At 37.5% G+C, this 15,011-nt stretch overlaps 1 protein-coding gene across 1 annotated transcript in view; it reads right to left on the minus strand.

Moving 5' to 3' along the window:
- Positions 1-983: 983 nt before the first annotated feature.
- VAT1L (vesicle amine transport 1 like) overlaps positions 984-15,011 on the minus strand; it is a 54,055-nt gene continuing 40,027 nt past the window's right edge. The window contains exons 8-9 of the mRNA XM_048068912.2: positions 6,084-6,167; positions 984-4,026 (exon numbers count right to left, since the gene is read on the minus strand). Of these exons, the coding sequence (XP_047924869.1) occupies positions 3,928-4,026; positions 6,084-6,167 (183 nt within the window). The 3' untranslated portion in view covers positions 984-3,927. The remainder of the gene's footprint in view (positions 4,027-6,083; positions 6,168-15,011) is intronic.

Here is a 15,011-nt window from a genome sequence, read left to right on the forward strand (position 1 = left end):
TGTCAAAAGGCTGTTTGCTTTCAGCCTTATTCTGATGCTATGATTAGGGATGCACCGATCATTATTTGCTTATTAAGACTGGAAAACAGAGGGCAGAAATTTATTCTGCTCCTTTTTCTCCATCAGCATCTTTTCATGCGTGCTTTTAGATTTAGAACTGCCTTTTTTATAGGGCAGATCCAGTAACTACTGAAGTGAGATTTTCCAGGGACATAGGCTTTAGAACAAGTCTGGCATGACAGGAATTAACCAAAGCTAACATTTTCTCTTTGTTCAGATATTAAACTGAAGTTCATCGAACCATTTCTTCCTTTCATGCAGGGAGATCTCTGAAGACATGTACTCAAGTATAAACTTGAGATTACCTGTAAGGTATGGTAACCATAATCAGTTCTCTGAAAGAAACTGTAAGAACTGTCTTCAGGAGAGGTAATCTTAGATCTCATGTGAATTGAACCACCTCCTTGCAGCCCTGAGTTAAGTAAGTCCACGACCCAGGGATAGCAGGATTCATGTCCTTGTGCTTTCTACCAGCTCATTTGGTGGAGGCTGTTTGGATCCTGTTTTTATCATTATTTCCTTAGGGAACCTTGACTTCTACAAGGAACTTTCACTCTGAGAATAACTTACGTGTTCAAGCCTTTTTCTCAGTGCAATCTGAGTGCAAAAATTCTGGATATTAGTTTTAACCCCTATCAAAATAATACTCTTCACTGAACACTTCATGAATGGTGCCTATATAATGTTTTGAAGTTTTTAGATTGTAACATTTAATATTTTATACTAAATTGTTAATGTTCTGTAAAGTAGCACACTCAGCCATTTTAATAACCTTGATGTATTCTGTAATAAAGAAAAATAAATCTTTGTTTATCCCTCAGTGACCAAAACAGAAAATGAGACCTCAGATTTTCCTCTTAACCAATTCCAAGTCAGTTCCCTAATGCGAACATTGTATTATAATAAAACATGTAAGCCACGGATAATGCTATGCTCAATATTTTATTTATATTTTTATGTAAACATAATTTGCTTTGTAGGCACAATATAACAAAAGCTCTAAAGCAACAAATACAGTTAAACAGTGTTTCAGTTCACTTCAATCAGGCTTAAGTTAAAGAGAAGCTTTCACAGTTCCTTTAAGGCAAATTGAGAAATACTTTGTTTCACTTGAAGAAACTATCCAATTGTCTTAGAATTGTTTAAACAACAATGTTAGTAGTAAACACGAACCTTCATTTCTCTTGCAATAAGACTCGTTCAGTAACAATCATTCACCATCATTTTGTATAGCATGCCCTCTACCGCTTCAAACCTGTTTGTGGTACTCTAGTATTTAGGGCTTGTGGGCCAAATTCTGCTAGCTTCCAGAATAAGTACCTGAAAACTTTCCATTCATTTCACTAGTAACCTTCATATACACCCTATTAACACCAGGAAAACACAGAGTAGAGTTTAGCTTAGTGATTGTAATACTGATCTGTGTAGTGCTTAGGTAGATCTCGAAGTACTCCTTTGTACTCACTGCAATTACCTGACATTCTGCTGATCAGAAAATGGCCCTAAAATTGGTATGAATTAGCATGAAGAGTATTTTTGCCTTGCTAACAAAACCAGAAAGAAATAGCCAAAATGATTTCATTTGATTGTTGTCCCTATGATGTCTGTGGCCATGACCACCCATCTCTATATATCTTGAAGGGAAATTTAACTGTAGAGCCAACCATACTGTGGTTTATAACAGAAGAATGGATTTGCTATTCTGCTTGCCCTACTAATTTAAGGCCTTGAGAATGCCACTTTACTGCCAGCTCAAAGGTCACCAGCAATATTGCTCACTTTGGCGTCAAATCAAAGCTCCTAGTTATGTTAAGGTTTGTTGCAGGACAACATCATTACACTAACTACAAAACAAAATTGGGCATGTTTCCTACTGTTGTCAGCTTATGAATTGTGAAAACTTAATGGCCTTTCTTAAAAGCTCAGTTGTCAATCCCAAAACATGGAAAACTCTCATTGAATATATATATTTTCTGTGTATAGAGTTCCTGTTTGGGTCTGATATGGCACTGGAAGTGTAGATAAGTCCAACATGAAAAGAAAATCAACTATAATGAAGTTCTGCATCAACATCTATAGAAATCTGTTTTTTTTTTTTAACTAATATTTCGACAAAAGCTTTTTTGACATTTTTCTCCAGAGTTATTTCTTCTTGTTATTTTTGAATTTGTTTAACTCAAGGGAAACTTATTCAGAATGACCGTTCTGCACAATTATCTAGTATTAGAACAGCAACTTCATGAGCACAGTGTAAGGAGATGGACATTAATACTCAGGCAGCAAATATTAAACAAACGAAAAACAAAACAGAACCAGAGAGAGTCCCCTAAAACCACACATAAAAGTCATCCAGACTCACAATTCCTTTCACATTGAGAAAAGCCTGAGAAGCTCTCCAACTTCTCTTTTCTAATTATTTTTATACTTCTATCACTATTAGATACTTGTAGATTTAGGTGAACTAGCCATGCTTGGAGAAATACTTAGTTTTGCTAAAAATATATTAATTCAAAGATACATGGCATTATACAAGGTCTCTGGTGTTCTTTTAGCATTTCTACTGAAGGTGGTTGCAGTCATTTTAAAATAATTATTTTAACAAGACCATTGAGGACCTGAGTAGCTGCTGCTTGGATAGGTGAAAGACAAGGAAAAATATTCACTTTTGTCATGTATAGACACAGTTTCCACTAGTGGGAGGTAGATAGACTAGCTGGTCGTTGAACACTTGATCCTTCAAATAATCACAGACATAACTGTACATATGGAGCAGAGCTTTTAATGGCATTATTCACCTATATAAAGTTACCCTGTGCATAATTTCTGATGGGATTAAGGTGTACAAGTAATTTTTTAAAGGGTTAACTGCTGTAAGAGTTCAGCTCTAGCTCGACAGTTGATCAATACATACTGATTTCAGAGCAGTAAACTCTGCCAATAAATTTCTTTCCACATACTGAACAGTGATCCTTACTGATAGGATTTAAAAATGTAATTTAAAAATATTTTGGATTTTAAACACAGATGAGTCAATGTGTCCTAAGCAGAAGATGTTGTTGAACTGTCAATAACAACGCTAATTGTTCAGGGTCTAAAAAGAGCGCCTCCCTGACCTTTCGTTGCCTAGAACATATGGGGCGATAACTCAGGAGATCAACAGAAAAGCAAGGTAGCTGGCACTTTGAATGAAGTGTTTACTGCTGATGATGATTAACATGATTATACAATACTAATCAAAGTCTCTCAATTAATGATTTCTTGCACGATTTCAGATTCCACAATTCTAAATGAGGTATTTTTGAAAATGAAGATAGGATTGCTTATAAGATGAGGAAGCATGATAAAGGAAAATAACCTCATCTTTTTTTTTTTTGCAACTTTTATCTGTGGTTCATAAAAGGAAAACTATTTTAACACTGAAAATCCACAAACTTAAAATCCTCTCTCCATTTAGAAGAATTTTCCAGACAGCAAGTGGGGGATTTTTGTTGTTACTGTGGTTGTTAACTTGAAAAAAAAACCCACCCGCCCCCCTCAAATAACTTTATGCAAAATGTTGGAATCTGCATGAGAAAGATGCCCATCTAAAATTACACAGTAAATTAATGAGGCTTTTAAACTGAAACAAAAATCCATGGGACTCCTACAGGGAAAGTGGGTATTACACAGGAATGTCATAATACTGCACTGGATGAGAATGGCACTTGAGTTCAAAACAACAATGATCAACAGCTCATAGCTCAGCTGACTGCAGACAAATACAACACACACTGTACTACAGCATTTGTTCACTGATGCACAGAATAGATTTCCCAGTCTCGTTCCCTTCTACTTAAACAATCTTTCTGCGTCCATCACCTCTGGCTGCTACTGGATGAATGGCATGCGCTCTTTATTCTCATTGTCCCCTTCGTGATCTTCCTCCTCTTCTCCAGCCTCACTCGTCTCTGTGCTGTCATTGGCCATCTGAAGGATGAAAGATGAAGAAAATCAGAGCATCTATCACATTGCTTTATCCAGTCTTATTTCAGTTTGATTCACCTGAAAAGGTGACTTTAAAAATGAAAGAAGACAGGGATGCAACAATAAAACAAACGTTCTGTCTGGGCAAAACTGTTGTAGGCACTGTATTGCTTTCAGCTCAAATTTTAAACTGTTACCTCATGGATTACAGCTATATTATGTAACCAAAAGCTGTTTTTTAGGACAATTGTACAAGTGAACTTTGATCTGCATACCTGTAGCAAAATAGTATTAAGGCTCTCAAAAAGAAAATTCAACTGTGTAGGAAGTCCACAAAATGCACGGAACCCCTGTTTCACAAATCCTTCTGCGTTTGCTCTTTCAGAAATAGGTACTATGGTTCTTTAATGAAGCTCATGGATGGGATCTGGTCCCACATGAGGCATGGTGTCATGAAAACTAACTAACTAACTAAACTAACTAACAGCAACTGCTTAATACAAAAAATAATGACTTAAAAACTTTAAGGCAGGGGATATGCAGATACTGGGAGAATCTACCTGACTATTGACATAGCGCATAGCTTGGATACATGAGTGAGGAGAAACTGCATTTCCTTATTTGATTGAAGATGCCTGTACAAGTGGTAGGAAACTGCAGAAATTAGTAGTTCATGACAGCATATAAGGAGAACATCATATTTTTTTATACAAGAATATCTATTACAAGCTGTGTAAAGGTGCAAGACCCTCTTGTACTTCACCTCATCAGTTTGACTTTTATCTGGTGGCACAAGAAGAGTCTGGTTTACTAGACAGGTGATGGTTATACACTAACATTATCTGTTAGGACACAAGAAGATTCTTGTATTACCCTACAACTATTTCACAACCATTAAATTTATTTTTTAATGAGAAATGCAGTCAAATTGTACCTTCTCTGTTTCATTGCTACTAGCCTTTGCTGGAAATAAAAATAAAAATCTCAAAGACAACCTGATTTTAATAGAAAAAAAGCAATGCTCTGAACTTACCCATATCTTTAATTAACACCCTTTCATGGAAGTGTAACAGATTTGTTCTCACCTTCTAACCAATGGCTACTGTGAACGTACAATAATAAGAGGACAGACGGAATGAATGTATTAATGTTGTGTTAGGGATTCTCTTTACAGTTTTAAGGTGCAACTGAGCCACAAAATAATGCCTAACTTTCATATGTGAGGTCCCCAAAGCATTCCTCTTCCTTGCAGGGATCTTGTAGGGGATTTGGGGCCAATTTCAGAGTAAAAGTGAGCAAGAGCTTAACTGTAATTCCAGGTTCTTTTCTGTTCTTTCAGAACAGGAGATATTTCAGGTCTGAAAGCAAACTTCATACTTCAGTGTCCATTTGAAGTCAATTTTTCATTACCTTTTTTACTGTTTTTTTTCCACATCATCAGCCAAGACTTAGGCGTGGGCATGTCTTTCCTTCACAATAGCTCTCTGTAATATTTCACTAACATGTCAAACGCTCCAAAAGCAGTGGAACAGAGCTCCATCACAACTATCCTGCTTCAGAACACTTCCAAAAGAAAGTGTTTAGGTATTATACTTCATAAACTGTCAGAGAAGTAAAAGAAATTCCTACCAAAGGTATTGCCTGACTTTTGTATGGCAATCAGAAAGCACTTCTATGTTCATACACTGAAGTAATATTGATTGTGTCTTTTTCTGTTCCATCTACTTATTAAGACAGGAATTTTGTATTTCTTGAAACGTGTATTTGTTTTCTGTCACAGGGACAAAAATAGATGTGGTGGTTTTATCCTGATTTAAGACTTGCAGACACTTTCTCAGTGAGGCAGACAGCCATACTGCATAGAAAATTAACTGCTGGGACTGGAAGAATTACAACTGCATTTTACCTTGAGTTAAAAATATAAATTATTATTATTGGTTCTATTTAGGATTTAGAAGAAAACATTACACAAAAAAATTGTGAAGGATATTTCTCCAAAGGTCATTACCACACTTTACCTGGTGTGACTGTATGCCATGTATTTAGTGCTTTGCACTCACCAGGGGAGTGGGTGCTTTCTCCACATCCAGAATTAGTTTTCCTATATTACCTCGGTCATGGATTCTCTGCATAGCCTCCTTCACCTGAAAGAAAGGTAACATATTGATAATTTACAGGTACACATTCATTGAAAAGACTGAATTCCATTCTTCCAAAGAGTATGTTTAATGCCACTCAATCAGCTGCTTTAACAAAATTAATATACAGTTATATGGTTTTTAATGAATTTTTAAGGCTTGATTTTTGTATTGTGTTTGCCAAAATGGGATGCAAGTCTTAATGATAGTTCCTGAATAGTGTAGTATGTAACTCAGGGAGTTAATCCTTACAGGGTTTGGTTAGATTAATTTATTTTTTCTTTGCAGAATATTTGTGAAGAAATTTTACTTTCACTGAAAATATAAAATGTTTTTTTGAATTGACCTGTGATGGTCAATTAGTATCTTCTGTCTTCCTATAGAGAGAACGGCATGTCCAGGCAGTAGCTGTAATTAATGAAATATTTTGGTTATCATTGCATTAAGTGTGTATTTCTTACCTTTTTTTCCACCCACTTTTTTTTTTTTCTAATAAGTAGTGTCTTACCAATACCACTAGACATTTAACAGCTGGCAGCAATTAGCACATGCGAGAAAGGAACAAAAACTTCTTTTTACTAATGCTCTGGAGAGGAACTTATTTTTACATGGCAAGTTTTAGAACTCGTGGGGGCTCAGTGTTGATGAACTGAAATTGTGTGTCTGTTTCTCACTATCATGGTGGGAAACCTCAGGAATTGAAAACGTACACATAAAGGCTGTTTCATATCCTCATCACATAATTTTTTGCTGGCATAACAGGATATGTTGAGACAAGAAAGAGTTTAATGTTAATAGGATCTGCCATCTGTGACATAGTTTTATTGAATATTTTAAGAAAAATGACATAGAAGTTTGAAAAAACGTGCTGACTTGGGAACATGTGGGTCTCACAATATATTTAAAAGCTTGAACTGGGGTCCAGGCACCCAAAATCATTATTGAATGTCCAATACAGAAAGTGGTGTGAGATGTTTAAAGATACTAAGCAAATATGGCTTTCAAGTTTCAATTAAATTTAATGGATGCTGGGCACAAAATGTCTCTACCATCTGTCAGCCTTATTTTAAGAGCTGGCTGCAGTGAACTCAATATTATAACCTTAATTTTGCCAAGTGGTTCACTCAATTAGTAAACACCAGACTTAAAAAGATCTATCAGAACAAAAGAAAAAATGCACTAAAAAAAAAAAAAAAAGACTTTCTGACTTAGGACATAATTGTAAATTAACCTTGGAGAACCCTGTCCTATGAATCCTACTGGTTAAAAGGTTGACCTCTGAATGTAGACCACAAGATAACAATAACTTTTATTAAGTTACTTTACCGCATAAACAATACCTAACTATCCTATAAGAATTGTTCTGCAATATGGACAATATTCTTTCAAGAATATCCAAAAGAGACTCTGAAACAGCAGCAGGTATTTTTTTTTAAATAAATCTCATTAGTCAAATCAAGCTTTTAGGAGTCTACAGCATAGCACGAAAAACCCTCATGGATAAGACAAAATTGGAGAAATTGGCAAATACATTTGCCTATCTTTGAAATTTATTACCATAACATCATGTAGAAAGCAAAGCATGCAACATTTACTTTAATCTCTACCATATCACAGTTAGCAAGGCAAATCTCAGAAAATGTGCTTTCCCTGCATTTTTTGCGTGTACAGTATCAAGTTTAAGACTCTGGAGAAAGGTTCAGTTGTTTCCAGGACACTCATAAGTAGCTTGCAAATGCAAACAGCAGGCAGAGGAAAAGGGAACAATACGATTTTTAACCATAGTAGTGACTACAGGATCCAGATGAAACTATTAAAATATTTAAAAGGTTGAAGAGCTGATACAACATCTGTATACTTTAGTGTCATTTGCAACTCTCTTACCCTGTTAGTCAAATTTTGTACTAGTGCAACACCATAAGCTATTTCATAAAAGAGTCATTTTTCTGTTTTAAAGTTTACGGCTGCTAACAGTCCACTTATTCAACCAAGACTGCAAGTACTTCTTTCCCCAATGTGCCTGAATATTAAAACCATTCCCTCTTCCACTATAGAGAAGAGAGAACATAAAAAAAACCTTCTTTACTAAGCAAGTATGGTTGAGGTTTAAGTTGTTCTACTTAGACTATAAAATCATTTGCTTTTCCAAGTGAACATTTAAGTGCTCAGCATAGTCTGCCTTTCCTGGAGTGCAGTATGGAGCTTGGGCTAAGTCTGTGTCTGAGTGTTTGCCCGTTACCAATGAGGATGGTGGATCACCCCTGCACTTCGGAAAATACTCCAGGTTTCATCAGTAGTACAGTGAGGCATGTGGTAGCCCTGAAATTTAATGGGAATTCACTGAAGTGACTGAGGTTTACTTCAAAAAAGGTATCCCTTCCAGTAGCAAGGATCAAAAAGGTTTCCTTCTTCTTATAGAAGCATGTCCCTACATTACTTTTCACCAATTGTTCTATATTGGTTGTTATTTACATTTGTCAGTTCAAATCAAAGTAAATGAATCAGACTTTTTCTAAATGGATGAGTTAATTCAATTTCTTATGCAGTCGCATCAGCAGAGGACTCAGATTGAAATAGTGCAAGGGAATGCTTATCAAATTTAAACAGTATCCATTGGAATAAAGGACAAAAATTCTGTTGTCCGATGAGTGTAACTCAATCCTTATAGCGTTTGTGTCTAAACTAATGCTGAACTACAGATTTAAGACTTGAGAGGCACCAACTACATACAATATGTATCGTAGAGCTCTGCACTGGAATCAGAACTGTTTTTACACATTAGTGGACAATTGGAAAATGCTTCCAACTTTGTGTTATTTATGTATGTAAAGAAAATTGGCAAACCTATCACTGAAAAACAAGAAAAAAACATAATACTGCACAGCCATGCACTGTTCCATGAATCAAACATAAACCCTCCTAGGCAGTAGTAGAGGAAAATGATTAATAGCAAAGGAGAAGTAAAAGGAATCCCAAGTTTGCCTTTTCCCTCAAATGCACTTTTGCATCAATACTACTTTAGGTTGACGTATTGTTTTTTTAAACATTCTCTAGAGCAGAATTAGCTTTCACTATCTGTTCAGTCTAATGGAAAATGATAATAAACACAGGAAGAGAAATTTTCTAACCCAGTTGGAAATAATTTGCATTTGCTTTAGGGAATATCCTTTTATAATTGAAGAAACAATTTTGAACAAGTGTGTTTCTCCCATCCCTTTCAGCTAAACAAATGGCACGGCCGTGGATATGTTATTATATATCCTCATTCGGGTATTTTTCAGCAATGACAATAAATCTGGAAATTAAGACCTATGCAATAATGAGGTCATCTGTAATACAAAAAAACACAGCCTAGACTGACTAAACTAATGTACCTCGAGGTCCTTTGCAACACATGCTTACCAGGCCCTGTAAGAAAATTCAAAATTCCTATTTGCCGTTAAACTCCCCAAGTGCTGCATGGTTTCCGAGTTCTATGAACCATCCTTCTGCTCCTTACTCATGCCATTCTGCTGGACCCAGTATATACAGAATATACAGTATATAGAGCTTAACTGGGAATGTACAGAACCATTGCATTGTGTTAGCATTATAGGCAATTGAGCAGCGGTTCCATTTCTTAGCAAATTTTAATCTATTAACACATACCTGCACATTTAAAGAGATGTTATGCTACTAATGCCCAAGCCGAATTCTTCAGAGAAGTCTTGATACAAACACAGGATAAAAACGACAAAGCTGGCAAAGAGAGCCTGCTGTGACAAAGCCAATTCATGTATATTTTCCTGAGGGGATATTATGGCTGGGATCTCAGAGCTTCTCTTGGATTAGAGCCATTTCTGTCCAACTGTATTGTGTACCACACTGAGAAGAGCAACAATTACTGCCAACAGACCTTGGTAGGAGAGGAAGGGCAGAAATGCCTTCATGTGACTGCTCAGAGAATGTTCTATATACAATCCATTTGCAAATTTGGCTCTGTTCAGCTCTGTAGTATAAGTTTTATCAACATTTTTAGTGAAGTTATATATTTATTTTAGGAAAACAAAATTGAGAATTGAAAGACACTGGTGAAGTAGAAGAAATGATATTCTTTTAACTCCTTGAGGTTTAACCCAGTTTATTGCTCAAACTGCTAGCTACAGGATCACAGTTTCATCTTTGCAGGCTTCTTCCTTAACCTTTCACTCCAGCATGTTTACTGGATCGTGGTAGAGGATTGTGTACTTTCTTTTCTTGGGCCTCTCTACTGACAGTAGGTTTCCCTGAAATATATGACATGATTTCTACTTACAGCAAAGAAATCCTTTCCTCTTTTTGGTAAATTAGGCCATAGTATGGAAGGCTAAAGAATCTTATGCCAAAGATACAAATTTCATCCAAGCCACAAGAGTAGTTCAATCATCTCTGTAATCTACCCTGCTCACCAATCGTTCTACTCTCTATATCACCGTATGTTGTAAACAAGGTGACCAGTACCCAAAAAAAGGGTACGTCCCTCACTTCCAGATGGGCACAGCATCAATTTAGTCTATGATCTACAACCGTAATTTTTCCCTCTCATTAGTTCCACACCTTTAGGTTCAATATCGCTGTTTATTTCCACACACCATCTCAAAGAACCACCTTTTGTCCTCTGTTCATACATTGAAAATGTACAAACCTTCCAGCATGTCATGACTGTTCCACTCTAGCCCTGAAATAGTGCCTTCATCCATTGAAATCCATTACTTTAACCGCCCACATATTTTTTCCTGTACTGCGTTTACACATAGGAGATTGTCCAGCAAAGACATCTACAAAGATGCTGCTTTAGTGATTCTGAATAGTAATCCTCAAATTGGCAGTGTCACTACACCCTTCAAACTCTTCCTAAATTTCTTTTGGTGGGCATATGGGAGGCTGAAACCAGCTGATGATTTGAGAAGCAGACCACAGATGCCACAGTCATTTGTTACCCCATGCTCCCGCACTTACTGGCTCTTGGACAGCTTCTGAAGGAGGGACTGTGTCTTCTTAGGGGTGTGCGCCCCATGCCCACAGAGCCCCCACCTGCCCATAGCCCAGCCTGCCAATCACAGCTGTACTATGCAGCAATAGGAACGGCACCGTACAACCATCTGTCATTGTACAGCCAATTTCACAGATAAAGAAAAGAGGTGGAACAAACTATTTTGCAAAAGCATAATATCCTTATTCAGGGGCTCTCTTAATTCCGGTCTCCAAAGAATACTGCAAGAAAGGAGGGATCACACATACTGCCTGTGTAACCACCAGAAACAGAATCACATCTTTTCTCTGAGGTTGTCTGCTTTTGGTTTTGTTTGTTTAAAAACCAAACAACCTCTATCGTCAACTTTCAAGTTCATGACAAATAAAGAGCAATAACATAGGGGCCAAATACAAGAAATGCAGGAACTAGTGAAGAGATTTAGATAATTGTCTGAACATACACGCATATACTAGAACTTAAAACGAGAAGCCTTGGTTTTATACCCAGGAAAAGAGAAAAGAGATTATCTCAAGGAATCTTTCTAACATTCAGCAGTCCTTAATTTGGTACTGTTCTGCAGAATAGATCCAAAATATACTTTGAAGTGCTACTGTGAGTTTTGGTAGATGCTGGAGAGGAAAGCACACAAAGGAAATGGCAGCTAGTTTTGATATATTCTATGTATGGGAACAGATTTCACTCCCACTCCTTGAAATTACTGGTGTAATTTCCCTGACACCACTAGGTTGCACGTGCATGAGAAGGGCAGGTATTGGGAGAGGCTGAAAGTCTCAGCTGATAAAGGAATATTACCAGTGTTCAACAGGCTTTAATTCCCTGAACACGCATTCTGTAAATAAGTATTATCCTTCAAACATGTTTTTTGCATGGATCAGTACTTTGTGACCACTTCTCCGATCTCAGCAGAGAATGAACTTGCTGTTAGGAGAATTCAGAATTTTCCTTGTGAAAGTCAAGAGAGCTTCCTCTTAGTACTCTCACCCTACTCTCTTATGCAGCTAAAACAATAGGAAATTTAGCTTCTGCGGTACATCTGTGCAGGCTTGCTCTCTGACATGGAGAAGAGCTGCCTGCAAAAGCATTCCTTACCCCTAATTAATTCCTCTCTATCTCACTGTCGCGTGTCTGAGGAGCCTGCAACTGCATCATGTCTGCAAAATCACATGGACGGGATCTCCATGGTGATAGTGTCACGCGGTGTGCAAACATCAGCTGGCTAGTCAAGGTTACTTTGGCAACCCAAGTGTCACAGGTAATGATCCAAATCTTGTTCAGATTTATGAAAGAATAATCTGAATTAAAAATGTGCCCATTTTTCATTTTAAGACTGGTTCTTTTCTGTTGCTGTTCATAAGAGCCACTATTTCAATGAGCCCAGAGCTATCTCCATTAGAATTACAAACACTAACATCAATAATATTTAAGCATCATTTGTACGCAGTAATGAAGAAAAAGATGCATGCTGCAGTCTGTTCTAGCTGAGCTACCCCATAAGCAAAGCTTTAATACTACAGCTTTCATTAGAGTCATAAGGCAAGATCATTTTTATTAGACTTACTGCTGTGGTCTATTATAAAGCTATGGTCTCTTTAATATGAACTGTGAGCTGCATTATAATTGCAGAAACTCTTCTCAGACCAGAAGAGTTTGCTTTCATGTCATTGGAATATAGGGCTTTTTTTCCTGAACACAGCAGTCCATCCAAAGAAAAACCGTATGTAGTTTGTGTCTTCTGGACTATGTTTGTTTAGCTTTGGTCTGTGGAAGGGAGGAAACCCAAGTAGCCAAGGACAATAGTTTTTTAGCTTTCCGGCCGCTCTGAGGCAGGTGAACTGGTTAGTATACTACTCCATGCAGATTTTACCAGTGTGTTAGGGCATGGAGTGCACAGAGGAAAAGTAAACCCCCCTTTTACGCTGCACTTGCCACAGCCCTGTTAATTGGCTCGGGCTAAGCCAAGGGGCCGAACAGGCTACCTAGATGCAGCCCCCCGGGGATGCACACATGGTGAGCAGTCACTGAGCTCCTCTGCACTAATCACTGTCTGCCTACTGCTCAAAGTGACATCTGTCAAAATTTAGTCCTATTGTTTTGCTGGCACATTTCCTCCTCCTCACTAATCTCAAAATGTCTCTCTCATGTTTATGCAACATGATAAAATAGTATTTCACTGGGAAAAATGCTGACCTTTTTAAGCTTCATTTTTTCTGTATTGGTTTGCAATACTTTCTCAGGTTAAGTCTTCTATACAAGCTTTTGAAGAAAAACTGTTTGGGTGCAATTACTGACAATTGCCCTGAGTTATTCAGACAAAAACATCCATTTGCTGGGAGGAATTATTTTATTTGGGGGTGAGTTGAATAACCTGTACAGACCACAGCACATTTTCACAGGAACAATCTGCATTCATGATAGGAATATTCTGCTTGCACCATAAGTCACAGAATCATGGAATCATTCAGGGTTGAAAAGACCTCTAAGATCATCTATCACAACATTTAACCTAGTACTAAAGCCCACCACCACACCATGCTGCTAAGTTCTACATCTACACGGGCAGCAGAACAGCCAGGAGAAGTGCTCAGCTAACCTAACTGCTGTGACAAAATCCTCTCGGAAACTTTGTGCCAATTAACCATTTGCATGGGAGCTGGGTACGTGGATGGCTGGAAAACCCACATCTGCAATTGGCCTGGACTGTCTTCTTTCCTGGGCAGATTCTCCTCTGTTACCTACAGCACTAATTCTAAAGAGACCTCTCAAATTCTTGTTGTTCTGCTTGGAGCTTGAGGGTGTGCAGCATCTCGCAAGACCGTTAGAATAATAATAAAAATAAAAGTGTAATATTTACAGGATTTTGAATAGGCACCATTCCTGCCCATAGTGAGCACAGTCAGTTTCTAACACAGAAATTGAGGACTGACCACACTCAGGAAGACACATCGATCTTAGGGTATTTGGGGCCCAATTCACATTGAAAAAACATGGGGAAAACAGAGATACAACCAAAAGTGTAAGAAGTTAGTATACTTAGCAATGCTGCTGACCTGGTAAGAGAACAGACAAAGGAGGAAGATAACCTGGTCTGTTTCCTTGCAACAAAGCTAACAAGTCACATCATCCTGCTAGTATCCCTCTGAAACCAAAATTATTTTCATGACTCACCTGTTTTTTGCTGTTACACTGAACTTTTGCACTAATGGTTTTGCCTGTATACATGCAAATAGAAGGCCATTTTTTGATCCCTTTCATTCCTCCATTGCTATTCACAGCTGTACAGAGCAGCTCTGGCCTCTTCTCTATTCTGCTGCCTGTCAGCATGGAGAGACCTTTTCTCTGGAATACCTTTCAGCCTCACTGTATGTTGCCATGGCAGCAAGACTAAAACCAGACCCAAGATGAGAAAAATGTCAAAGGAATAAAAACTGACGCTATAGGCAAATTCTGACTCTTCAAGTCCTCCCTCGGCTACTGAAGATTTCTATAACATTATACATTTTTTAGATGGAGAGCTACAGCTGCAGAACCATACTGTTTTCAGTCTTTCCTTATTCCTATAAGCTCCTGCTGATGTCAATGAGTATCTGTTTTTGCCTCAGTGAAATTCAAAGAAAAAGAAATTTAAAGTCTTGTAATTACAAAATAACTGTGCCAAATCTTGCCAGCTTTTACTTATGAAGTCAACAGGAATAAAGCAGAAAATAGACAGAACCAACATCAGATTAAATATTCAGAACTACTAAACAGGGCCTAGATTATCAGTTTGGTGGGAGTTTTCTTACACAGTAAAGGAGAAAAGACCTTGAAATTTGATCCCCAAACACAGAGAATTCCTG

Source organism: Anser cygnoides, chromosome 12 (genome assembly GCF_040182565.1).
Source record: "Anser cygnoides isolate HZ-2024a breed goose chromosome 12, Taihu_goose_T2T_genome, whole genome shotgun sequence".
NCBI lineage: Eukaryota > Metazoa > Chordata > Aves > Anseriformes > Anatidae > Anser > Anser cygnoides.